Source organism: Theobroma umbraticum, unplaced genomic scaffold (genome assembly GCF_002168275.2).
Source record: "Theobroma umbraticum cultivar Fairchild unplaced genomic scaffold, ASM216827v3 scaffold_30.0, whole genome shotgun sequence".
Lineage (NCBI taxonomy): Eukaryota > Viridiplantae > Streptophyta > Magnoliopsida > Malvales > Malvaceae > Theobroma > Theobroma umbraticum.
The window spans coordinates 8,791,780-8,817,284 of NW_018397254.1; the positions used below are offsets into that span (position 1 = coordinate 8,791,780).

At 34.9% G+C, this 25,505-nt stretch overlaps 1 protein-coding gene and 5 pseudogenes across 1 annotated transcript; all 6 read left to right on the top strand.

Annotated features, from left to right (window-relative positions):
• The first annotated feature begins 3,785 nt into the window (after nucleotides 1-3,785).
• Nucleotides 3,786-4,754, top strand: LOC149527741 (pathogenesis-related protein 3-like). Its single transcript, XM_089785799.1, has one exon. The coding sequence runs from the start codon at nucleotides 3,918-3,920 to the stop codon at nucleotides 4,611-4,613; it is 696 nt and encodes a 231-aa protein (XP_089641925.1). The 5' UTR covers nucleotides 3,786-3,917; the 3' UTR covers nucleotides 4,614-4,754.
• LOC110419088 (L-type lectin-domain containing receptor kinase IX.1 pseudogene) lies at nucleotides 4,640-5,719 on the top strand (annotated as a pseudogene).
• Nucleotides 5,720-8,744: 3,025 nt separating this feature from the next.
• LOC110419275 (L-type lectin-domain containing receptor kinase IX.1 pseudogene) lies at nucleotides 8,745-11,134 on the top strand (annotated as a pseudogene).
• A 2,994-nt stretch (nucleotides 11,135-14,128) lies between these two features.
• On the top strand, nucleotides 14,129-14,575 carry LOC110426676 (L-type lectin-domain containing receptor kinase IX.1 pseudogene; annotated as a pseudogene).
• Nucleotides 14,576-16,078: 1,503 nt separating this feature from the next.
• LOC110420465 (L-type lectin-domain containing receptor kinase IX.1 pseudogene) lies at nucleotides 16,079-18,508 on the top strand (annotated as a pseudogene).
• Nucleotides 18,509-22,254: 3,746 nt separating this feature from the next.
• On the top strand, nucleotides 22,255-24,974 carry LOC110412045 (L-type lectin-domain containing receptor kinase IX.1 pseudogene; annotated as a pseudogene).
• Nucleotides 24,975-25,505: the final 531 nt, after the last annotated feature.

Consider the following 25,505-nt stretch of genomic DNA (forward strand, 5'->3'; position numbering starts at 1 on the left):
CAGGCTCTTAATTTTGACGCTCCATTGCCAAATCTTTCAGCCAAGATGAATATTGCTACGCATGATATACCTGCTGCTTCTGACGTTACATCAGGTGATGCATTTCTTTCTAATTTGACAATCACAATCCCTCGTTAAACTGATCTCTAAATTATGTACTTAGATTTACATGTGACCATCATTCTTTTTGAAATGGGAGTTTTTGGTTGTTCAATATGCTACAATATCTCCTATGAACACTTCATTCTATATCCTTTCAAACTGCTAGTTTTAGTTCCATATTATGGCAAGAGAAACACTTAATCAATGCTTGAAAAGTTTTTTTTTTCCTTTTGAGCATATGCATTGACTGTATATCTTTTCCTTGAGTTAACACTAATATGTAACAATGGAAATAACAAATACAAAAGGAAATCTTTTTGACAAACCAAATTTATAATTGAATAAACAATTAACAGAAATTTAGTTCTTATGCTTAACTTAATTATTGAAAGTAATATGATCAAGTTTGTGGATTGTAATTGTTAATCCTCATTTAATCAACATTAATAATCATATTTTCATGAAAAACACTAACGTTAAATAAATTGTAGGTCTAAAATGTATTTTTTATATTGAAAGCAAAACTGCATGGTAAAATTTAATAAGTAAATGATAGGATCCATGAATAAGTTTTAAGTACCAATTAACACAAAAATCTAAATAAAAAGAGGGAAAAGAAAAATACGAATTGTTACATATGTCCTTCATCAGTCAATTATTCTCAATTCCAATGACGCCTCCTCTAAATACAAGAGATGTTGAAACCTTTTAAGTTCTAAGTTCAAGTCTCATTATCATGTGTAGATTTGATCCAATTTTATGTCGGATTTATCCATTTATATATACTAGGTTTGTTAATTGATTCGTTAAATGTTTAGTTTACCTTATTCTAATTTCTTATATTAGATGTAATAGTTATATGTGTTTGTGGTTTGATGCTGGCATGCAGGGCATGCTTTGTCTTGGTCTCGGCAGGAAGTGTTACCTGTCTTTCTACCTATTAGCTTCATGGAGGATCCAAAGATTATGTGAAAGCATTAAATCAGTAAGTAGAATTGTGAAAGCAATAAAAGGTTTGGGTGGTTGGGCTCCTGAGAAGGAAGGCGATTGGGAAATGGAAATCAGCGTAAAGGAGAAGTTAAGGACTGATGTGACAATAACATGCTTACATGGAAGAGAATTGAATACCCATTTCCATAATAAGAATAGAATTGAATGATTTTATTTTGAGAATAAAAATTTTTTAGTGTCTTTGAGAAAAATTTCCGCTTCATAAGAACGCAGCAAATCTAGTTATTTTTTTAAAGGTAGTTTTTATTATCAAGTAAATGATTATAATCTAAAAGATAGTTTTATGATGTATTACATAATAAGAAGAAAGATGAACCCCACAATACACTAGTGCTCAAGGATATCTAGCACTTAAAAACAGTACACTAACGCCCCCATCACTCGTCAAGACTTGGTTCTCCACCCACAATCCAACATATATTATGATTTTCTTATTACTGCATCTATTTAGATTGTTTGTTTGTGGATGTTTATGTTCTGTTTAGATAGAGAATTTTGTTCTGTTGCGTGTTTCATTCCCCGCTATGAGAATACAATTCTCATTTTAACTTGCGGTTCATTATTTTTTAAGATCATGAAGTTGTATTTCTATTAATGAATCTCTTGATGATTGAGCAAAGAAAACCTGACATCAATTAAAATTTCTCATATATTAAATTCTCTACACACTTTTTTGGGAAAAAATGTCCCGTCACGCACGTTTTTGAATTTGAGGTTTAGGAAGAGCAATGGTCTACACGCACCTCATTGGCAGACTGGGTGTGGGATTTGTATGGAAAGGTTATGATTCTTGATGTAGTCAATAGGAAACTAAGTAAGGACTTTGATAGTAAGCAGATGGCATGTGGTTAATGGTTGGACTATGGTGTGCCCATCCAAATCACAATTTAATACCGTCAATAAGGCAGGCAATTCAGGCTTAAATGAGAAGTTAAGGACTGATGTGGCAATTATATGCTTACATGGAAAAGAATTGAATACCAATCTTCGGAATAAGAGTAGAATTGAATGACCCCATTTGAGAATAAAGATTTTTTAGTGCCTTTGAGAAAAATTTCCGTTTTATATGAATGCAACATATTTAATTATTTTTTAAAAGGTAGTTTTTATTATCAAGTAACTGATCATAATCTAAAAGATAGTTTTATGACCTATTACATAATAAGAAGAAAGATGAACCCCACAATACACTAGTGCTAAGATTGGGGATATCTAGGACTTAAAAACAATACACTAACACCCCCATCACTCGTCAAGACTTGGTTCTCCCCCCACAATCCAATGTATATCATGATTTTCTTATTACTGTATCTGTTCGAATTGTTTGTTTGTGCATGTCTTTATTTTATTTAAGTGGAAAATTTTGTTCTGAGTGTTTTATTCCTTGCTATGAGAATACGATTCTCATTTTAATTCATGGTTCATTATGTTTTAAGACCATGGAGTTGTATTTCTATTAATGAATCTCATGATGATTGAGAAAAGAAAAATTGATGACATAAATTAAAATTTCTCATGTATTAAATTTCTACCGACTTTTTTGTAGAAAAAATATCTCCGTTGCGCACGCTTTTGATTTTGAGGTTTAGGCGGAGCAATGGTTTACACACACCTCATTGGTAGCCTGGGTGTGGGATTTGTATGGAAAGGATAAGATTCTTGATGTAACCAATAGGAGCTAAGTTCGGACTTTGATAGTAAGCAAATGGCATGTGATTGATCGTTGGACTGTAGTGTGCCCATCCAAATCACAATTTAATACCCTCAATAAGGCAGGCAATTCAAGCTTAAATGAGAAGTTAAAGACTGATGTGGCAATTATATGCTTACATGGAAGAGAATTGAATACCTATCTCCGAAATAAGAATAGAATTGAATGACCCTATTTTGAAAATAAAGATTTTTTAGTGCATTTGAGAAAAATTTCCTCTTTATATGAACACGGCATATCTAATTATTTTTTTAAAGGTAGTTTTTATTATCAAGTAATTGATCATAATCTAAAAGATAGTTTTATGACCTATTACATAATAAGAAAAAAGATGAACCTCACAATATGTATTTTTTTTCAAAAAGAACATTTCTATCCTAAAATGTTTATGTCATATTGGGTCTCATTTTTGTTCTCATTCACTATATTAACAATTAATCTCTCATCATTTTTGTTTTCCATTGTTCCTTCAACAATGAATACATACTAAGGTCATATGGAGCTACTTTTCTATTTTTTATAACTTGACTTAAGAAACTTCTGTTGATTTCTTGACATGGGAAACTTGGTCGGATTACTCTCTTTGGGGCTTGTGGGCTTTACATTTATTCTAGTCTTGAAATCGTGAGAACACCGTTACTTCCCCGCCAAGACCGATTAAGTTCAAACCGCGTAACATTGGCATTGGCATAATTGCCACTCATATTACCAATAATTTAAGCAACCTTTGATGCTAGTACGAGCTAGTACTCCATTAAATGGAAATGGAGTTAAGAAAGATTTCACTGACCTTTTGTTTGATCGGCTTAGCTCTATTCCCGCATATGGGTGCTAACCATTCATTTCCAGAGAAAGTAAGTTATCATGAGAGGGTAGGTACTGTTATTGCAGTACTTGCACCGCCCCCCACTATTCAGTTGTCTAGCAGTGCAACTACCGTTGCTTTTCCAACTACAATAGCTGCGCAAGCACCAAGTGGTGTACCTACCGTTGTTACAGTTGCGAGTGCACCAGTCCAACTCACTCGCAAGATTCACCACAAGCCTTCATAAACGTTCACAACGCTGCTCGTGCGGCTGTTGGCGTTCAGCCCATGACTTGGGACGATAGTGTGGCAGCCTATGCGATAAACTATGCCAACATGAGGAGAAAGGACTGCAAGCTTTTGCATTCAGGAGGGCCTTATGGTGAGAATCTTGCAATGAGCACTGGTAACCTTTCTGCAACTGATGCTGTGGAATTGTGGATCGGTGAGAAAACCAATTATGACTTGAAATCTAATACCTGTGCTTCAGGCCGATCGTGTGGCCATTATACTCAAGTGATCTGGGCTGATTCAACTCGTCTTGGATGTGCACAAGTAGGATGCGGTGATGGGGGTACTTTTGTTGTTTGTAACTATGATCCTCCGGGTAACTTTGTTGGCGAGCGTCCAACTGATGGGAATCAATCTATCATTGGAGCAGTCACGCCAAACCCTGATTCTGCGCCACATTTCTTTCCTTCGAAAGAAAGAAAGGACATGAAAGGATTAGTAGTGGGGGTAGCCGTTGGAGCTTGGGCTTTGATTCTTGGCCTAGGTTTCATTTGGTTCATTTCGAGGAGAAAAAGACACAAGGACAACAAATTAGATGATCACATATCTGATGACTTCTCTGCCGGTGAGTTTCAAAATGGAATTGGACCTAAGAAATTTTCCGTCGTAGAATTGGTTAAAGTGACAAGTAATTTCAAAGAAGAACTAAAACTAGGAGAGAGAGGGTTTGGTGCAGTTTATAGAGGGTATTAAGGGAGTTGGATACCTATGTTGCTGTAAAAAGGGTTTCAAAGGCCTCTAAGCAAGGAATCAAGGAATATGCATCTGAAGTGACGATCATTAGCCGATTGAGGCACAAGAATCTGGTCAAGCTTATTGGTTGGTGTCATGAAAAAGGGGATCTGATACTGGTTTATGAGTTCATGGCCAATGGTAGCCTAGATTCTCATCTTTTCAAAGGCAAAAGCTTATTGACCTGGGAGGTGAGATTTAAAATTGTGCAAGGCTTAGCATCAGCTCTGTTCTATCTACACGAGGAAGGAGATGATTGTGTGCAACACAGGGATATAAAAACTAGCAACGTTATGTTAGATTCTAGTTTCAATGCTAAACTTGGGGACTTCGGGTTAGCTAGGCTAGTCGATCATGGAAAGGGGTCACGAACCACTCTGTTGGCCGGGACTATGGGCTATATGGCTCCTGAGTGCATTTCTTCAGGAAAAGCTAGTAAGGAATCAGATGTTTACAGCTTTGGAGTTGTCGCATTGGAAATTGCATGCGGTAGAAGATCAATAGAGCCCAAATATGAAGAGTCTCGGGCCGCATTGGTAGCCTGGGTGTGGGACTGGTATGGAAAGAAAAGGCTGATTGATGTAGCAGACGAGAAATCATGTCTGGACTTTGATACTAAACGGATGGAATGCTTGCTAATGATTGGACTGTGGTGTGTCCATCCAGACCACAATTTAAGACCGTCAATAAGACAAGCAATTCAGGTTCTTAATTTTGAGGCTCCATTGCCAAATCTTCCAGGTACGAGGCCTACTCCCACGTATGATGTAGCTACGGTAACTGGACTTAGAGCAAGTGAGCCATATTTTTCTACTTTGACTATAACAGTCCCGCCTTAAATTGATTAATTAGTTTGTGTAACCAAATTTACCTGTCACAATCTTTTCTCCTTTCTCTTTCTAAAATTAGATTTGGTGGTACAACTAAGTGACAGCATTTTTCCATGGAAACAATGCCACATTATATTATCGGCGGATGAATTGATTGTTGCTTGAAATCTTTACATAGGAATTTCTTGTGCAGAAGAGATGGGGGACTTTTGTAAAGGAGATTAAATTAACTTTCTTGTTGCTTGACTAATTAATGCCTTCCACTTTAGAAAACTTTAAATCTAAAAATTTTAGTGCACATGCATATGGAAAATATAAAACCATAAGCCATTGAGAATTTTGTTTGAAGATAAAATCTAAATATTGTAGAGAGTTTCTTGTGATAGCTAGGAAGAGTTAATCTTACTAATAAGTAAAACGATTGTGTTGCAGGTGACTTGAGAAAAAAACTAGAACAGTGTGTGATAAGTGATGATAAACATAGAGTAGAGAATAAGTAGTAAAATCAAGGCAAAGAAAATATACAAAATAGATAAGGGGTAGAGTAAGACGGGGAATAGGAAGGAAAAGAGTTAAGTAGAAGAGAATTTGAGAGAAAATATTTAAAAATAAAGAGAACTTAAATGTGAAAGTTTATTTACCTTTATCAAGGAAATCTTATTCAATCTTGAATAAATTATCAAAAATCTATATAGAGAGCAAGAAGAACTAATTACTCAATAATACACTTTAATGCACATAATGAGTAATAATTATTGAAAAGTTATATATATATATTAAAATTTTTATAAATTAACACTTTTGGGACCATAAAAATTTATTAATTAATCAAGATATTATTTAATCAATAAATTATTAATTTATTAATTTATACATTAATTATTAAAAAAATTATTTATCAAGGTATCGTAAAATTTCTATAAATTAATACTCAATAAATTAATAACTTTGATTAAATAATTTATTTAGTATTAATTTATATAAGTTTTATTGTATCTATTAAGTAACACTTATTAGAAAGAGTTTTAATATACATAATGAATAACAATTATTGAAACCCGATTATATAGCTATTGAAAATACTGAATTTTTTTAATAGGTGGTCATGAAATATGTATCGAGTTTTGTTCTTGAGTAAAATGAAAAGGGTAAAAAGAAAGACGAAAAATGTCCTTGAAGTTTAGGAAAATATTAAGAAAAACATTTTCTAATTACCTTCATATTTGAATCATTAAATCAAACTCTCTAAATCATTATAAAGAAAATTTAATCTATGAATTGTACCACTTACTCCATGTTATTTTTACTACTATGACTTATCTGCACCTCTAGGCTTCTATGACTTGTTTTGTATAGCAAGCTATTAATGAAATCTTATCTATCTTCAAAAAAAAAAAGAGGTTATTTTTACTACTATCCACATGATATGTGTTTCGTTGTTCCAATTACTTTTTTGTGTAGCATTATTCAAACCATTTATTTAAAACAAGATATAAAAGGAATAAGCGTATAAGAATTATATGGCATGGGCAATTAGTGCTACGATATCCAACAAGTATACATTAGTACTAAGACAATCAATCTCCAATGGCCGCCTTATGCTTTCCCTATTTTAACTATGCCAAATCTGATTAATTATAAGCAAAGCCTCACAACTTGATCATAAACGATTTTACCAACAAATGGTACAAAGGAAAAAAAACATTAAAACATTTTAACGTGGGCCCAACTCTGCTCCCTATTTTGACGGAGACCATTGACCATACACTAGCGTGGATTGGCCATTGGGCCAAAGACTTTTGGTCTCGACCGTTTGCAAATCAAGTTCGAAGACGAAGATCTTGTCTCCCCCGCGTCCATGGTCAACGCTTGCCAACATGTTTAATTGTTATTATTAAAATTTCGGTTTTAAATTAAATTTTTGTTTTAAAATATTTTGAAATAATGTTTATTTTTCCAAATTGGAATCAACTTTTCAATGTTACCTTTCCTTGGCTAATTTTAGATGAAATCTTCTAACATACAATTTTAAAAGCGAAAATTACAAAACAAAGAACAAAATTTTTTTTTTTTGAAGATTAACAAAGAACAAAATATTACATTTTTAAAATTTCGTATCATTTAAAAAAAGTATATTCAATTTATAATGAAGAAAATAATAACTTTTTTTTATAATTATTACTATTATTATTATGAAATAAAATGAAGCTTTTCTTACACCTTGCTAGAAAACATGTAATAAGTTGTGTCGAATGATGCTTTCATTGAATGGATCAACCAATGTTTTTAAGATTTTTACTAACAATCTTTTACTATTTTATTTTTCTTTAAACAAATTTATATATTAATAACAAAAATAAATAATAGAAAGTTAAATGAACCCTGATTTAAAATGAATAAATGTCTTTATATAACCCTATATGACTTCAAATATTATAGAACGTTCTACGTAAAAGTAACTAAAATCATGCTTATTTTTCTACAAAAAAGAATATATAACTTTTAAATTTTTTTAGGTTTCAAAAATATTATTTATTTTTATTCGAATTGGTTTTCTTATTTTTTTAATTTTAAAAAGAAAATAATAAATAATGAAAATAAAAATAAAATGATACTTTAAGTTTTTAATATTATAATAAATATCTATCTTGTATACACTTAATTTCATGTGAATATAAAATAAATTTTACTTTTAAAAAACAAAGGCATGAAATAAGAGAGTGGGAAGATTGAGAAGAGTATTTAGTTAATTGGAGTTTCAAAATTTTTACATAAGAAAAATATTTAAATAAAGAAATTTTAATCAGATGTTGAATAGAGTAAACTTATTATTTGATGCTTAAGAAAGTGAGAAAATAAATAAGATAGGAACTCAATTACTCAACCTTGCTTTTTATAAATCAGTATAAATGATATATTTTTGTTTATATAATATAGCATTAGAATAAATAACATTAAGATTTTCAAAATTTCACTTACGTTCAAGGATGCCAATAAGAGTCGAAATCATGACTAAGTCTTCTTCAATCTCTGTAATTCCACGTAGTAACGTGAGGAAATTAAGGATTTCTTTTGTTTGTGTAGCGATTAGCCAGGTTTTTTTTTTTTAATTAAATAGGAGTCTTAGTGAAAATTCAGGTGCAACCACTCAATTGGCCTATCTCCTCTCAAATGGAGTAGAAATTGTACTATACATTTATTGTTTTCGACCTTACAGTCGTGACTTTACAGGATCCGTCCTCATTCCTCACCTTGCAAAATTATGAAAGCTCAAAATGCCGAGAGCTTTTATCTCAAATCTGGAAAACCTGCAACTCTCTGTATATTCTGCATCCTTCTTTTCGGTTTAGTTGCTCTCTCAAAGGCAACGATCCATCATAACACCAATTTCAATTTCACCACGTTCAACCCAAATGTGCGTGAAATAGTTTATGAAGGTGATGCATCCCCATCAGTCAAACGGAATCCAACTCACCATTAACCAAAGGAATAAGGGTCTAGATGGAAGTGTTGGTCGGGCCACGTATTACAAACCGATGCACCTTTGGGACAATTCATCCGGAAATATCGTACTTGCAGACTTCGCTACTCACTTTTCTTTTGTCATAGATTCCCTCAAGAGCAGTACAATAAAGGCTGATGGGTCTGCGGTTTTCCTTGCTTCCAATGGCTAAAAAATCCCACCTGATTCAGAAGGCGGCTTCTTGGGACTTGAAAGCGGCGATTCGACCTGCATTAATGATTCATTTGTTGCAGTGGAATTTGATACGTATCCCAATCCATGGGATCCCGTGATGTATGATCACGTTGCCATTGATCGCAACGCTGTCAATAATTCGCTCACCTTTCTCCGGTGGCGGTGGAGTGATACTGAAAATGGGGGAAAGGTTGATGCTTTCATCAGTTACAACTCGTCTACAAAAAACTTGACTGTTGCTTTACTTGATACCGACGATATCACTTGTAAAAATTCATCTAGTCTTTCAACTATACTGGATCTTGGCAAAGATTTACCAGAACGGGTTACTTTCGGCTTCTCAGGAACCACTGGGTCGTCGTTTGAGCTACATACTATTTATTCCTGGAGTTTCAGCTCAAGCTTAGAAATTGATAATAATATATCTGATCCGGAACCCATTTTCAAGACCAGTAGAAGACGGAAAAACAGGACGGGTTTGGCAGTAGGATTGGGAGTTGCCGGTGCTTTGGTTGGTGGAATTTTTTTGGTTTGGCTTGCTAGTCTGCTCAGAAAGAAATTTGGGAGGGATGAAGAAAATGGTCATGTCATTGGTGAGGAAATAGATGATGATTTTGAAAGGGGAACGGGACCGAGGAAGTTTTCATATAATGAATTAGCTCATGCCACTGACAATTTTCAGGACGTAGGGAAGCTAGGAGAGGGAGGCTTTGGTGGGGTTTATAAAGGATTTTTGAGGGATTCAAGCTCCTATGTTGCTATCAAGAGGGTTTCGGGTGGATCAAAACAGGGGGCAAAGGAATACGCATCAGAAGTAAAGATCATCAGTCGATTGAGGCACAGGAATCTAGTGCAACTCATCGGGTAGTGCCATGACAAAAAAGAGCTCCTGCTTGTTTATGAGTTCATGCCCAAGGCAGCTTAGATTCTCACCTCTTTCAGGAAAATAGCTTGTTGACATGGGAGGTCAGGTACAAAATTGCTCGAGGATTGGCCTCAGGATTGCTATTCTTGCACGAAGGGTGGGAACAATGTGTGGTTCATAGAGATATAAAATCAAGCAACGTTTTGCTGGATGCTGATTTCAATGCCAAGCTTGGAGATTTGGGCCTAGCAAGGCTTGTGGGCCATGCCAAAGGATCACAAACTACTGTTTTGGCTGGTACAAGTGGGCTACCTGGCTCCGGAATGCCACATAGCAGGTAAGGCAAGCAAACAATCAGATGTGTATAGTTTTGGTGTCGTAGCTTTGGAGATAGCCTGTGGAAGAAACCCGATTGACCCAAAGGCCGGAGAAGGTAAAGTTAATTTGGTGGAGAGGGTTTGGGAGCTGTATGGAACAGGAAAACTGCTTGAAGCATGTGACCCAAGGTTACGTGGGGAATTTGTTAAGCAGGAAATGAAGCAACTGCTGATCATCGGACTATGGTGCGCGCACCCTGATGAAAATTCTAGGCCTTCGCTACAGCAAGCCATTCACGTACTCAATTTCGAAGCTCCATTACCAATTCTCCCATCAAAGAAGCCTATGCCTATATATTATGCTCCTCCACTGAACGTTTCTGCATTTCCATTGTCTTACGGTGGCACTGACTCTGAGGGGCTACAAAACCAATTGTCAAGCTATAGTTATAGCACCAATTTCTCACAATTCACCGCATCTTCAAGCTCTTCGGCATCTACATCTCTTTTGTCAGCTCGCCAAGTCTAGATTCTTTGATTTATATCTTACCAAAATCAATCACTTTGTACTCATGATTTCTGGAGAGCTGACAATGTAAATTATACTGGATTGGTCACGATTGCAGCATTGTGTGCATAAGGTGCACTAAGTTTCTATGGTTGTATTTGTCTTGGCCTGTTCAAGAGTTGAGTGTTTATTGTTTTTATATCTAGGTGTTTGTTGTATATTGGTGGTGCCTTGTGCAATTATTGTAAGTCAGGCATTCTTTATGCTGGATAGTCTTATGAATTCCACTCACTGTAACACAGTGCATTGTTTATACAAATAAATACTTATTTTGGCTGAGAAAAAAATTTACTCAAACTACATTAAGGATGTTGCATTTACCATCTAAATAAACTACATACTTATATGGTTACTGCAAAATCAAAACATTACGTTAAAAAGAAAGTTCATTTTGAAACTCTTTTTTCTTTAATATCATTAAACAAATTTATGAGATGAAAACAATAAAGTACCTGCCTTTCAACCTTAGACCTTTAATACTAGTCACTTTTCCTTTTTCTTTTTTTTTTTAGGAATTAATCCCACATCATTCATAATTAAACACTTAGCTTTCTTTGTATAAAGCCTTGGTTAGAGCTGGGGGGTTTGGAAGCAATCTTAGAAACTAGTAAAAAAGGTCTTTAAGGGTCTTACTACGAAAAAGCATAAAGCCGCCTTCAATTCTGAGAATTGAAAAGGGGTCGTCTACTGCTCTAATTCTGAGAATTAAAGAGGCTCATCATCTACTGGATCGACTTAAGGAGGGATTAGTTATCTACAAGGCTTAGAGCCGGATAACTAGTAAAAAAGCCTAGAGCCAGAAGCGATCTTAGAAACCAATAACACGCAGGTGAAAATCTCAATTTCCTATTCATTTAGAAGGAAAACGTAAATTACTGTGCAAAAGTTGGGGAGTATTTTGATTTGGTTCGCAACATAAGCCGGCTTAACAGAGCAATGGCCACTGCCCACTGACATCCGGAAGTGTGGGTTGGAGGTACGGTAGGGCTTTGGTGAAACCATTCCTGACAAGGGGACTTCACCCAGGCAAAGGGGAGGGGTAATACTGAAAGGCTAGCTTCTGGTCAAAGCCGCGTCTCACAACTGAATGTCCACTGGGCTAATGACACGAGGCGGACTTCATCCAAACCTCAATGCCGGAAAAGACGACCATCTTTTGCACACAAAAAATGGAATTATACAGCCAGGCATGAATCATAGTGCACGCCAGGTTTTAACTTGATCAGTTTCTAGTTGACGTTAGTCAATTCCGTTGCTCTTTTCTCCAATTATTATGCACTTTTTTGAGGCAATCAGATGTATTAATTTATCAATCACTAGAAACTGACAAGTTTCGTGATGACACGTACTGTGAACTTATTATAATCATTATATTTATTAAAATTATAATTAAATATTTTTATATATTTATAAACTTATAATATGTAAAAAAAATTAAATTATTTTAAAAAATTTAAATAAATTTTTATATTTTTATTATATTCAATTAATCTCTTATACTTTTATATTGAGCTAAATAAATATTTATATGATTAAATGTCATAAAAAAATGAGAGTTTATTTAAATTTTTTTGAATAATTGAAAGACTTATTTAAGTATTATACCATTTATAAAATACTAGTATGTTTTGTGTTGGAAGGCATTGCTATTTTGCAAGCATTGTTCAAAGTCTTAAAAAGAATTTTGTCATTAATAAATATAATAAGAATTGTGTAAGAAATTCGTGGAAGTAATAATATTTTGAAAAATTACGTACTATATATTGTTGAATTATATAAAGCTGAGTGTTGAAAAAAAAAAGTGTAGGAAACTTTATACAGTTTTTGTGTTAGTTCAAGAGTGGTTCTTTTGTAAAAAAAAAAATGGAGGTAGTCTTATGGATGAATTACAATTAGTATTGTATGTTACTAACAACTATTGAAATATATTGTACAACAATAAATTTCAAAATATAAGTTAACAAAAAGAAATTTTAGACGATGTGGCAGTTGGTCAATGTTGTTTCTTTGATATGTTTCTATAAACATTCTAAACAGCGTAGAAGGACGTCCAGAACACCATTACATCATGATAGCAAGTTAAAATTGTCCTTAATACAAATAAAGAAGTCAATATGCATGGTCGTGTATACTCTCAGCATATTGAAAAGTAGCACAAATGTCACAACAACAGTCATGGCCTAAAGAGGTATAATTTCAGAAATTGGCTGAACTTTTTGCAAAGCACCAGCTATGTCCGAAAATTAAACTGAAAGTTGCTAATTTTGCAGGTGGTAATTGTGAGAAAATCTTTGACTCCAGCGGTTAATTGAAGCAGCGATTGGAGTTTCCTTCCCTTTCTACACAGAGCTCTGGGATCAGAAGTGCCATCATAAGATTCTACACCACTCCGTGAATGTTTGCTTTAACCTAGCTTCTGCGCTGCAACTTTCTTAGACAATGAAATACCAAATTTGTTCTCAAACTGTCTGAATAGATAAACCATACTCAGTAAATGTTCTGGAAAGATTACCTTCCTCACTCTCTTCGCCTCATTCCTGCACGTTTCTTCCTTTTCTCTTCAGCAAAGACAACAGTCAGCTCTCGAGGAAGAAGAATTTGTTCATCCATCTTGTATTCGGCTTCTGCAGTATCAGCAGGATGAACATATTGGACAAAACCAACCCCTTGAGGTTCCCTGCAAGATTACACAAAAGAGTCTTGCAAAGCCACAGCAGAAAATCAAACCTCACTGCCACCGGCAGACCAATATCCCTTTCCAATGATATTTCCAAAATAGTGTCTCTAGGAATATGGAAGGTTATCATAAGCATGAAAAAGCAAGTACTTGCCTGCTAACCTTGCAAGTGTCAGTTTTAAGATCACTTGAAATTCTTCAAGACTTGGAAACTTCTTTCCGGTCTTCACAACGACTAACATTATTTTCAAAAGAACTCTAATTACTTTATTGATGTCTTCAAAACTTTAATTTCACTGTTAAACGTCAAGAACTCCAATTAACACACCCAATTTGTGATTATAAAAATGTATGCTTAAAGGAATGCCTCAACATCAAAGTAGATATTCATAGGGAGGAGCATTAGCATGTCTGCTTAGTAAAAGCTTAGTGAGAAATAGATGGGTCAAACTTGGGGATTTCGGGTTAGCTAGGCTTGTCGATCCTGGAACGTGGTCACAAACCACTCTGTTGCCCTGGACTATGGGCTATATGGCTTCTGAGTGCGTTTCTTCAGGAAAAGCTAGTAAGGAATCAGATGTTTACAGCTTCGGAGCTGTCACATTGGAAATTGCATGCGGTAGAAGATCAATAGAGCCCAAATATGAAGAGTCTCGGGCCGCATTGCTAGCCTGGGTGTGGGACTCGTTTGGGAAGAAAAGGCTGCTTGATGTAGCAGACGGGAAATTATGTCTGGACTCTGATATTAAACAAATGGAACGCTTGCTGATGATTGGACTGAGGTGTGCCCATCCAGATCACAATTTAAGACCTTCAATAAGGCAGGCGATTCAGGTTCTTAATTCTGAGGCTCCATTGCCAAATCTTCCACGTACGAGGCCTACTCCCACGTATGATGTAGCTATGGCTTCTGGAGCTAAAGCAAGTGAGCCATATTTTTCTACTTTGACTATTACAGTGCCGCGTTAAATTGATTAATTAGTTTGTGTAACCGAATTTACCTGTCACAATCTTTTCTCCTTGTAAAATTAGATTTGGTGGTACAATTAAGTGACAGCATTTCTCCATGGAAACTATGCCACAATCTTGTTGCTCATAAACGATTTTACCAAAATAAAATAATGGTACGAAGGAGAACAATGAAAAATACTTTCTAGCGAGGGCCCACCTCTGCTCCCTAGTTTTGCGGGGACCCTTGACTTGATACAAGACTAAAAAAGTCCTTGCAAATTGCAGCCACTGACTTGACGGACCAATTATCGCTATTGGGCCCAAGACTTGGCCTTCACCGCACACGTCAAGTAGGAAGATCTATATTTTTAAATAGTGTTTTTTATTTAAAATGAAAAATAAAATTATGTAATTAAACATAATAAAAAATAAAAAAAATTTAATTTTTTTTATAATTCAAGAACTTTTTTTAATATTATACCAAATCAAATCAATCTTGATTAAAAATAAATAAATATACATATAATTCACTCCAAATATAACCATTTTACATAAAAGTAATTAAAATCATGCATTATTATTCTCTAAAAGAGATTATATTTTTAAAATTTTTATATTTCAAAGATTTTATCTACTTTTATCCCAATGGATTTTTTTTTTCTTTCAAAAGCAAATAATAAATATTAACGATAGCAATCAAATTAATGATATTTTGAGTTTTCAATATTATAATATATATCCATCTAGTGGACACTTAATCTTATGCAACTATAAAATAAATTTTACTTTAAAAAAAATGAAGACATGAAATAAGAGAGTGGGAAGATTGAGATGAGTAGTAATAAAGTTAATTAGAGTTTTAGAATTTCTACATCAGAAAAAATTGAAATAATCAGATGATAAATAGAGTGAACTTATTATTAGATGTTTAAGAACGGAGCCAAACAAAAAAACAAAACAAACCAAATGATGTTTAAGAAAGAGATAAAATAAATGAGATAGGAACACAATTACTCAACCTCCCTTTTTATGTATGAGTATAAATGCTTTTTTTCTGATATAGTATAGTATTAGAATAGATGATTAACATACCTTCAAGGATATTAATAAGAGTCCAAATCATGAACAACTAAGTCTACTTCCTTCATTCTAATTCCGCATTCAAATGTGTGGAAAAGATTACTTTTTTGTTGTTCTAGCTGTCTTCCGATTCTTTTTTTGATTAAATGGGAATTTCATCGGAAAATGAATCAACAAGGTAATCCCATCATTTAAAACATATAAAGGTGCATCCTTAAAGTTCAAGAAATAAACGAAACCAGATTAAGGTATTCTTTGTCCAGTGCGTATGCTTTAGTCCATGATGTTACGTGTATGAAATGTGAAACCACTCAAGTGGCCTTCCTCATTTCAAATGGAATAGTACAATATATTCATTGTTTTGAACAACTTAAGCTAGTGGAGAAGACCCAACAATCATCACTTTGCAGCATTCTTCCTCAGTCCTCACCCTGGTAAATTATGGAAGCTCAAAATGCTGAGAGCTTTTATCTCAAATCTGGAAAACCTACATCTCTCTTAATATTCTGCATCCTTCTTTTCGGTTTATGTCCTCTCTCAAAGGCAACAACCGATGACAACACCAATTTCAATTTCACTGCCTTCGACCCAAATATGCATGGAATAGTTTACGAAGGTAATGCTTCCCCATCAGCCGAGAATCCAACTCACCAGTAACCAAAGGGACAAGGGTCTAAATGGAAGTTGTGGTTGGGCCACGTATTCCAAACCAATGCGCCTTTGGGACAATTCATCCGGAAAGGTCGTACTTGCAGACTGCACTACTCAATTTTCTTTTGCCATAGATTCCCTCAAGAATAGTTCAAAGGGTGATGGGTTTGCGTTTTTCCTTGCTCCCAATGGGTCAAAAATCCCGCCTTATTCAGGAGGCGGCCTCTTCGGGCTTGAAAATGGCGATCCGACCTACATTAACTATAGATTTGTTGCAGTGGAATTTGATACGTTTTCCAATAATTGGGATAACGCGATGTCAGATCACGTGGCCATTGATCTCAACACAGTCCAGAAGTCTCTTACCTCTCGCTCATGGTGGTGGAGTGATACTGAAAATGGGGGAAAAGTTGATGCTTTCATCAGTTACAACTCGACGATAAAAAACCTGAGTGTTGTTTTGCTTGATACCGATGATTATACTCAAAAAAATTCATCTAGGCTTTCTACTATATGGGATTTTAGCATATATTTACCAGAATGGGTTACGTTTGGCTTCTCAGGAACCACTGGGTCTTTGTTTGAGATACATACTATTTATTCCTGGAGTTTCAGCTCTAGGTTACAAGTTGCTATGCATAAAAGCTATCAGACTAATCCTCCAACACCAGCACCTGCAGCAACAACGAATTCAACAAGTCCTGCAGACAACCCCAGAAAAAAGAGCAGGACATGGCTATGGGTTATTTTGGGGGTTGCTGGTGGCATTTTTGCTCTGCTTTTGGTTTTGACTCTGGTTTGGTTTTTCTGCTGGAGGGAAATTACAGGGGCAAGGAAGTGGAAATAGAAATGGTGACAGCACCTAGGAAGTTTCCTACAAGGAATTGAGATTTGCAACCAATAATTTTGCTGATGAAGGTCTGCTTGGAGAGGGAGGTTTTGGTAAGGTTTATTTAGGCTTTTTGAGGGACATGAATTGCAATATTGCTGTCAAAAAGATAACTCCACAATCTCAACAAGGGGTGAAAGAGTATGCATCAGAAGTGAAAACTATTAGCAGGTTGAGGCACAGGAATTTAGTCCAACTCATCGGTTGGTGCCATGACAATCAGGAGTTCCTCATTGTCTATGAGTTTCTTCCAAATAAAAGCCTCGACTACCACCTGTTTAGAGAACCATGCTTGTTGACATGGGAGAATAGGTACAAAATTGCAATGGGCTTGGCCTTGGCGTTGTTCTATCTACAGGAAGAATGTGAACAATGTGTGGTACATCGAGACATCAAATCAAGTAAGGTTCTGCTGGATTTGAGTTTCAATGCCAAGTTAGGTGACTTTGGCCTGGCTAGACTTGTTGAGCATGGACAAGGGTCGCGAACAACGGTTATGCTTGGGACTGATGGCTATGTAGCACCAGAGTGTCTTGAGACATACCAAGCCATTAAGGAATCAGATGTATTCAGCTTTGGTGTTGTTGCGTTAGAAATAGCCTCTGGAAAGAAGGCTATTGCGGTAGTAGATAGAAATGGCAAGAGACTCAAAACTAAACTAGTGGAGTGGGTTTGGGAACTGTATGGGAGAGAGAGTATTTTTGATGCAGCAGACCCACACGATTATCTGACAATTATGACAAGGAACAAATGGAACGCCTGATCTTAGTTGGGCTGGCTTGCGCTCATCCAAACTACTTTGCCCGCCCATCAATAACGCAGGTCGTTGATATCCTTGGTTTCAAAGCTCAAGTGCCCGTGCTGCCACTGGATATGCCAGTTCCAACTTACAGTGCAGCTCATCAAGCCACTATTGCTGTATCTTCTGCGTCGAGTTCATCCCAGACCACTGCCTCCAACAGAAGCCAAGCCCAACTTTCAGGCACTAGTTCTAAGGGTGATTCCTCGAAGGTTAGAACAAGTACTCCAGCTACAAATACAAAGTGACCTTCGCATAAAATATTTAGGCTGAATGGCACATTAAGCCGCCAGGTAAAAGCCGGTTGTATTTGCTCTGCGAATTCTTAGTAGTTAATTAAGTCTAGTTATTTGTAGCGTTGACTCATATTTTCATTGATGCCTCGTTGCATCCTAGAATTCTCCAATTTGTGTTTTGTTCTTTTCGTACTGATTCGTGCTGGATTAGGCATATGGTAAATGCTCCGCGCAGCTATTGACAAGCCCATTTAGAAAGTTAGTTAGTTCATGTCCCAACCTTGAGGGAGAGGGTAGCGGAGAAGAGCTGGATCTTGAGTTTTTAGTCTTGTTCTTGTGTTTTGTAATGGTTTTCAGATTATAATGTTTACTTTGATGGTTAATAAAAGTTTAATTTACTTACTGATATGTGTAGCTTCATTCGAAAAGTCAATCAGGTCATAAATGTACAAAACGAAAATGGGTTCCTGATGGAGCGGAGTGGGGAGCAGAGCAGCTGAGGGTCACCCGCCAAACTGTAACTAATTGTTAGAACAAAAGCAAAAGCGGATTTAAGACTATTGGTTTTGCTTATTCATTAGGGACTGAATTGTTTTCAATTTTATAGTTAGAACAAGAATAAAATCAGGGACATTATTGAATTTCATGCAAACTAGAAATATAAAAGTGTATGGTAACAATGAAAATTCATTTTAGAACACAATTATTCAAGCGGGTAAAAGTCAGATTTGGTGCTACATTATTTACAGTATTTCTCTACGGAAACTATGCCACAATGCCTTATTGGCGCATGAATTGATTGTTGCTTGAAATCTTTATATAGGAATTTCTTGTGCAGAAGAGACAAGGGACTTTTATAAAGGAGATTAAATTAACTTTCTTGTTGCTCAACGAATTATTGCCATCAACCTTCGAAAACTTTTAAAATTTAATCCACTAGAAAAAGGCGCATCAAAAATTTAAAATCATAAGCAATTTAGGACTTTTCGAAGATAAAATGCAAAATTTTGTAGACGGTTTTCGTGATATGTAAATTGTAATATTGTAAAAAAAATTTTACAAAAATATGTTCGAGCTATAAGAGGAGAAAATTATAGCAGTTTTTGAAATATTAAGAATTGTAGCAGGTGATGATAAATATACTATAGAGAATAACTAAACAGGTAAGTAAGACGAAAAAAATGTGAGAGATATGTAAACGGCAGGGTAAGGCGGACAATAGAGAGGAGTAAATTAAATAGAAGAAAATCTAAGAGGAAATATTTAGAAAGAATGAGAACTTAAATGTGAGTTTATTTGTCTCTATCAAAGAAATCTTATTCTATCTTTGAATGAATTGTAAAAAATTCTATGTATAGAGTAGAAAAAAACAATTATTGAAAAATAAACTTTAATACACATAGAAAGTAACAATTATTGAAAAGAGTTCCAATAGATAATAATTCTATTGAAAGAAATTTTGAATAAAAATATCCTTAAATATTTGTGAAATTATTATTTAATTTATAAATATTTTAAATAAATTATAAAATTTATTATTATTTTAATATTTGTATTATAAATTATAAATAATTATTAAATTAATAATAATTTATTACCAAAAATATAGTTAATTAATACACAAGATATACAATTTCTCACACTTTTGCATGCTTGCCACATTGACCGATACAAGACGTTGAACACAGTTGATACTCCAAAGGAATTATCACATCTCGGCCAAATGAATCAAAGCTACTAATTCTTTTCAAAATTATATTGCATGGCCATGGCCCATAGTCAATCAGTGCTACCAACCGAGGTTTAGGTAACGTTTGATATGAGAGAAGTGAGAGTACATTTTTTGTAATGTGCTTAATTAAATTACATTACAGTATTTATTTTACCATATATCACTGCAATGTAAGATTGCAATGCAATTACATTAAAGTCAAGGGATGTAATGTGATTGCAGTCCAAAACCAATGCAATCACATTACATTGCACTCTGTAATATTTTTAAAAACATTTTTACCTTTCAACTTTATTATCTTATTAAAAATATTTTATAATGTTATAATTAAGATAAAAATATTAAAATAAAATATATAATAAAAAATAAAAAATAAAAAAATATCAAAAATTAAAATTTATATAATATAAGTAAACTAAATTAAAATAAAATATATAATATAAAAAATTATATTAAAGAAATAAAAATAAAAAATATAAGATTATAATAATAAATAAAAATGAAATATATGACATTCAAAATATATTTAAAAGATGATATTATATAAAAATTAATAATAAAAAATATAAATATATTAAATTTATATTTTAATAACTAAGGGTAATTTTAAAAATTAATATTACATTTCAAGTACTTGCAAACTAAACGCTGTAATGTTATATTCTCTGTATTTTAATCATTATTTTACTTATATACCTAATATTGTAATGTTATTTCCCAACAATGACATTGCTTGTAATTACATTACCTGCAACCACATTACCCGTAATCACATTACATTGTAAAGTACTAAACGTTACCTTAATGTTACTGCAAGAAATTAACGTCGAAAGTCAATTTTTGACAATATGGTTACTATCATACAAAGATATGTTTTTCGTCGTAATCCTGTTAATCTAACTAGATCATATAATTTATATAAGTTTAAGATCTTGATTAGGCTCGTATTAAGTAAAAAAGGACATGAATAGGTGAGAATCGATTACGACCTTATCGTGATTATGTTTAATACTTTTGATACGAGTATTTGATTTTCTATATTCAGTGCCGTGAATTACGATTTCTTTGTGTTTGATTGATATGAGAGCCGTGTCCAGGGCGCCGATGGCTGCCCTGTGCTTTTCCCCGATTCTGATTGTAAAGCAACGTCTGACAACTTTGTCATTAACGATTTTACCAAAAATTGGTAGGAAAGAGAAAAACAAATAAACAACACCTTGGTCCAACTCTGCTCCCTATGTTTGATGGAGACCATTGACTTGATACAAGACTTAAAAAGTCTTTGCAAATTGCAATTGGCCATTGGGCCAAGGACTTGGTCTTGACCGTGTGCAAGACTCCAAGTCGTGTATGGGTTAGTTTTTATAAGATACTAGGTATGTACTCATACGTTGCACACAAATATAAAATACATATCATAATAGTTTGAATTGGGTATAATTTAATATAAATTATATATATATTTAAATATATGACAAAATAGTTGATGTATGATTTTTATGTTTTAAAAGAGCAAATAATAAATAACAAAAATAGCAATCAAATGATACTTTAGACTGTTAACACTATCATAAATATTCATCTTATAGACACTTAAATTTAAGCGAATATAAAATATATTTTATTTTTTTTAAAAAAGAGAGGCATGAAATAAGAGAAGGGAAATTGAGATGAGTATTTAGTTAGGTACAGTTTTAGAATTTCTATATCAGAAAAATATTTAAATATAAAAATTTGAATGGGATGATAAATAGAGTAAAATTAATATTATAAGCTTAAAACGAGGTAAAATAAATGAGATAGGAACTCAATTACGTATCAGTATAAATGATACATTTTTGTTCATATAACAGAGCATTAGAATAGATAATTAATATTAAGATTTTCGAAATTTCACACAGTTCAAGGATGTTAATAAGAGTCGACATCATGAACAACTAAGTCTACTTCAATCCTTCCTATTCCACGCTGCAACGTGTGGAGAGGATTGTGTAGCTGTCTTCCTGGGATTAAATGGGAATCTTTAATGAAATTAATCTGCAACCACTCACCTGGTCATCTCTAATGGAATAGTAATACTAGTATATATTTATTGTTTCGACTTAACAATCATCACTTTGCAGCATCCTTCCTCACTCCTCACCCCGAAAATTATGAAAGCTCAAAATGCCGAGAGCGTTGACCTCGAATCTGGAAAACCTACATCTCTCTTCATATTCTGCTTCCTTTCTGTTTAGTTCCTCTTGCAAAGGCAACAATCGATCATAACAGCAATTTCAAAAGTCCACTAAATTTCGGATTATAGGACTACATTTTTGGGAAGTAATATGGGATACTGGATTTTATTTTGAAAATTTTGACCAATTAAACAGGAGAAAAACATTAAAACATGGCTGTACCCAAACATGAAAAATGACAAAACAATGACCATTCTACATATAATTGGACAAAAACACCCAATTTTTAAATCTTGCCTTCTAATTAATGGCAGCACACCGTGATGGACCTTTGAACAATGAGGATATCATCCACTTGTTTCAATGAAAATTAATCATATATTAAATAATTAAGATGACTTGGCATATATTGTAGACTAAATTAGACTTTCTGGAAGGTGCACCAAACCTGAGAAGATTTGAACTAAGCTAGACACAGTTTTTAAGAAATCACAATGTTGACAAATGAAAAAGACAAAGCACTCTGAGCAATTATTACCTTTTTTAGGTGAAAATGAGAACTTAATCTCTACAACCTCCCTGCCAATTATGGCCATCTGCAGCTTGAAAATGGTAAGTCTTCAGTTATTGATGAACTCTCTCCTCTGTAAGCTCTTGACAATCACCGTTCTCTTTTGCCTGATCACTCCATACACAAACGCCTTATCATTCAACTTCACAAGCTTCTATCCTAATGATAACAACATAACTTATGAGAGATCAGCTTACCCTGCAAACGAAGTCATTCAGCTTACAACAAACCAGAGAGACGTTCAAATGACTGCAAGCGTTGGTCGAGCCACATACTCCAAAACGTTGCACCTCTGGGACAAGGCTTCCGGAAATCTCACGGACTTCAACACCAGTTTCACGTTTGTCATAGATTCGCGGAACAGATCTGCTTATGGAGATGGGATTGCATTCTTTCTTGCACCTGAAGGTTCAAAAATTCCTGATAATGTCACGAAAGGTGGTACTCTTGGCCTTGCAAGTGATGGGAAGGAACTCAACACAACAGTCAATAGATTTGTCGCGGTGGAGTTCGATATTTATCAAAACCGTTGGGATCCAGAGCATGACCATGTAGGTATTAATATTAACTCTATGAAATCTATGACTAATATAACATGGTGGAGTGATATCATGGCAGGGAAAACGAATGAAGCTTGGATTAGTTATGATTCTAATACGCAAAATTTAAGTGTTGCCTTCACCGGATTTAGAAATAATACTAAGGTGATGCAGCACCTGAACTCCATTATTGATTTGAGGCTTCACTTGCCTGAACGGGTTACTTTCGGATTCTCTGCAGCCACTGGAAATGCATCCTCTCTACATCAAATTCCTTCTTGGGCTTTCACTTCAAGCTTAGAACTTGATAACAATATAACTGATCCGGAACCCAATCTTAACCGCAGTAGAAGAAGGAAAAACAGGACAGGTTTGGCAGTAGGATTGGGAGTCGCCGGTGCTTTGGTTGGTGGAATGATTTTGGTTTGGCTCGCTAGTCTGTACAGAAAGAAATTTGGGAAGGATGAAGAAGAGGGTCATGCCATTGACGAGGAAATAGAAGATGAATTTGAAAGGGGAACGGGACCGAGGAAGTTTTCATATAATGAATTAGCTCGCGCTACTGACAATTTTAGGGATGTGGGGAAGTTAGGAGAGGGAGGGTTTGGGGGGGTTTACAAAGGATTTTTGAGGGATTCAAGCTCCTATGTTGCTATCAAGAGGGTCTCGAGCGGATCAAAACAGGGGATAAAGGAATACGCATCAGAGGTAAAGATAATCAGTCGATTGAGGCACAGGAATCTAGTGCAACTTATCGGCTGGTGCCATGACAAAAAGGAGCTCCTGCTTGTTTATGAGTTCATGCCCAATGGCAGCTTAGATTCTCACCTCTTTAATGAAAATAGCTTATTGACATGGGAGGTCAGGTACAAAATTGCTCAAGGATTGGCCTCAGGATTGCTATACTTGCACGAAGGGTGGGAACAATGTGTGGTTCATAGAGACATAAAATCAAGCAATGTTTTGCTGGATTCAGATTTCAATGCCAAGCTTGGAGATTTCGGGCTAGCAAGGCTTGTAGACCATACCAAAGGATCACAAACTACTGTTTTGGCTGGGACAGTGGGCTATCTGGCTCCGGAATGCCACATAGCAGGTAAGGCAAGCAAACAATCAGATGTGTATAGTTTTGGCGTCGTAGCTTTGGAGATCGCCTGCGGAAGAAAACCGATCGACCCAAAGGCCGGAGGAGGTAAAGTAAATTTGGTGGAGAGGGCTTGGGAGCTGTATGGAACAGGAAACCTGCTTGAAGCATGTGACCCAAGGTTACGTGGGGAATTTGTTAAGCAGGAAATGGAGCAACTGCTGATTATCGGACTATGGTGCGCTCACCCTGATGAAAATTCTAGGCCTTCGATACAGCAAGCCATTCACGTACTCAATTTCGAAGCTCCATTGCCCATTCTCCCATCCAAGATGCCTGTGCCTACATATTATGCTCCTCCATTGAACGTTCCTGCATTTCCATTGTCTTACAGCGGCACTGATTCTGAAGGGCAGCAAAACCAATTTTCAAGCTATAGTTATAGTACCAATTCTTCTCAATTTACCACATCTTCAAGTTCTTCTGCATCTACATCTCTTTTGTCAGCTCGCCAAGAGTAAATTCATTTTATTTATTGCTAGTTAATTTTTCAATTGCTTATGTTGTCTCTTCCTAAAATCAATCCCTTTGTACCCATGATTTCTCGGAAGCTAACAATGTTAATTGTACTGTATTTTTCACGATTAATCCTTGCAGCATTTATCGAATTTCCCAAATGCTCAAACTACCTTATGGAAGCTGAATTTAGCATCTAAATAAACTACAGAGTTAAATGGTTACTGCAAAATCGAAACATTACATTAAAAAGAAAGTTCATTTTGAAACTCTTTTTTCCTTAATGTCATTAAACAAGTTTATGAGATGCAAACAATAAAGCATCTGACTTTCAACCTCAGAGCTTTAATAGTAGTCACATTTTCTTTTTCTTTTTTTTTTTTGGAATTAAACCGACATCCTTCATAATTAAACACAATGCTTTCTTTATATAGAGCCTTGGGAACTTGTTTAAATTGCCGAGCTCCAAGACTTGGGCTTGTAATTCTGGGAAGAAGAGGCTCATCCATTGGGTCACCTTAAATCGGAACTACAAGTAAAAAGGTTAGAGCTGGAGGGTTGGAAGCAAGAAACTAGTAAAAAGGCTCTTTAAGGGACTAGCTACTACAAAGCATAAAGCCTTTAATTCTGAGAATTGAAGAAGGTCTTCCATTGGATCCGGCTTAAGAAGGGAT

Bases quoted from the DNA above. Each gene is read 5' to 3' on its own strand.
- LOC149527741 (XM_089785799.1), top strand. From the start codon at position 3,918: ATGACTTGGGACGATAGTGTGGCAGCCTATGCGATAAACTATGCCAAC.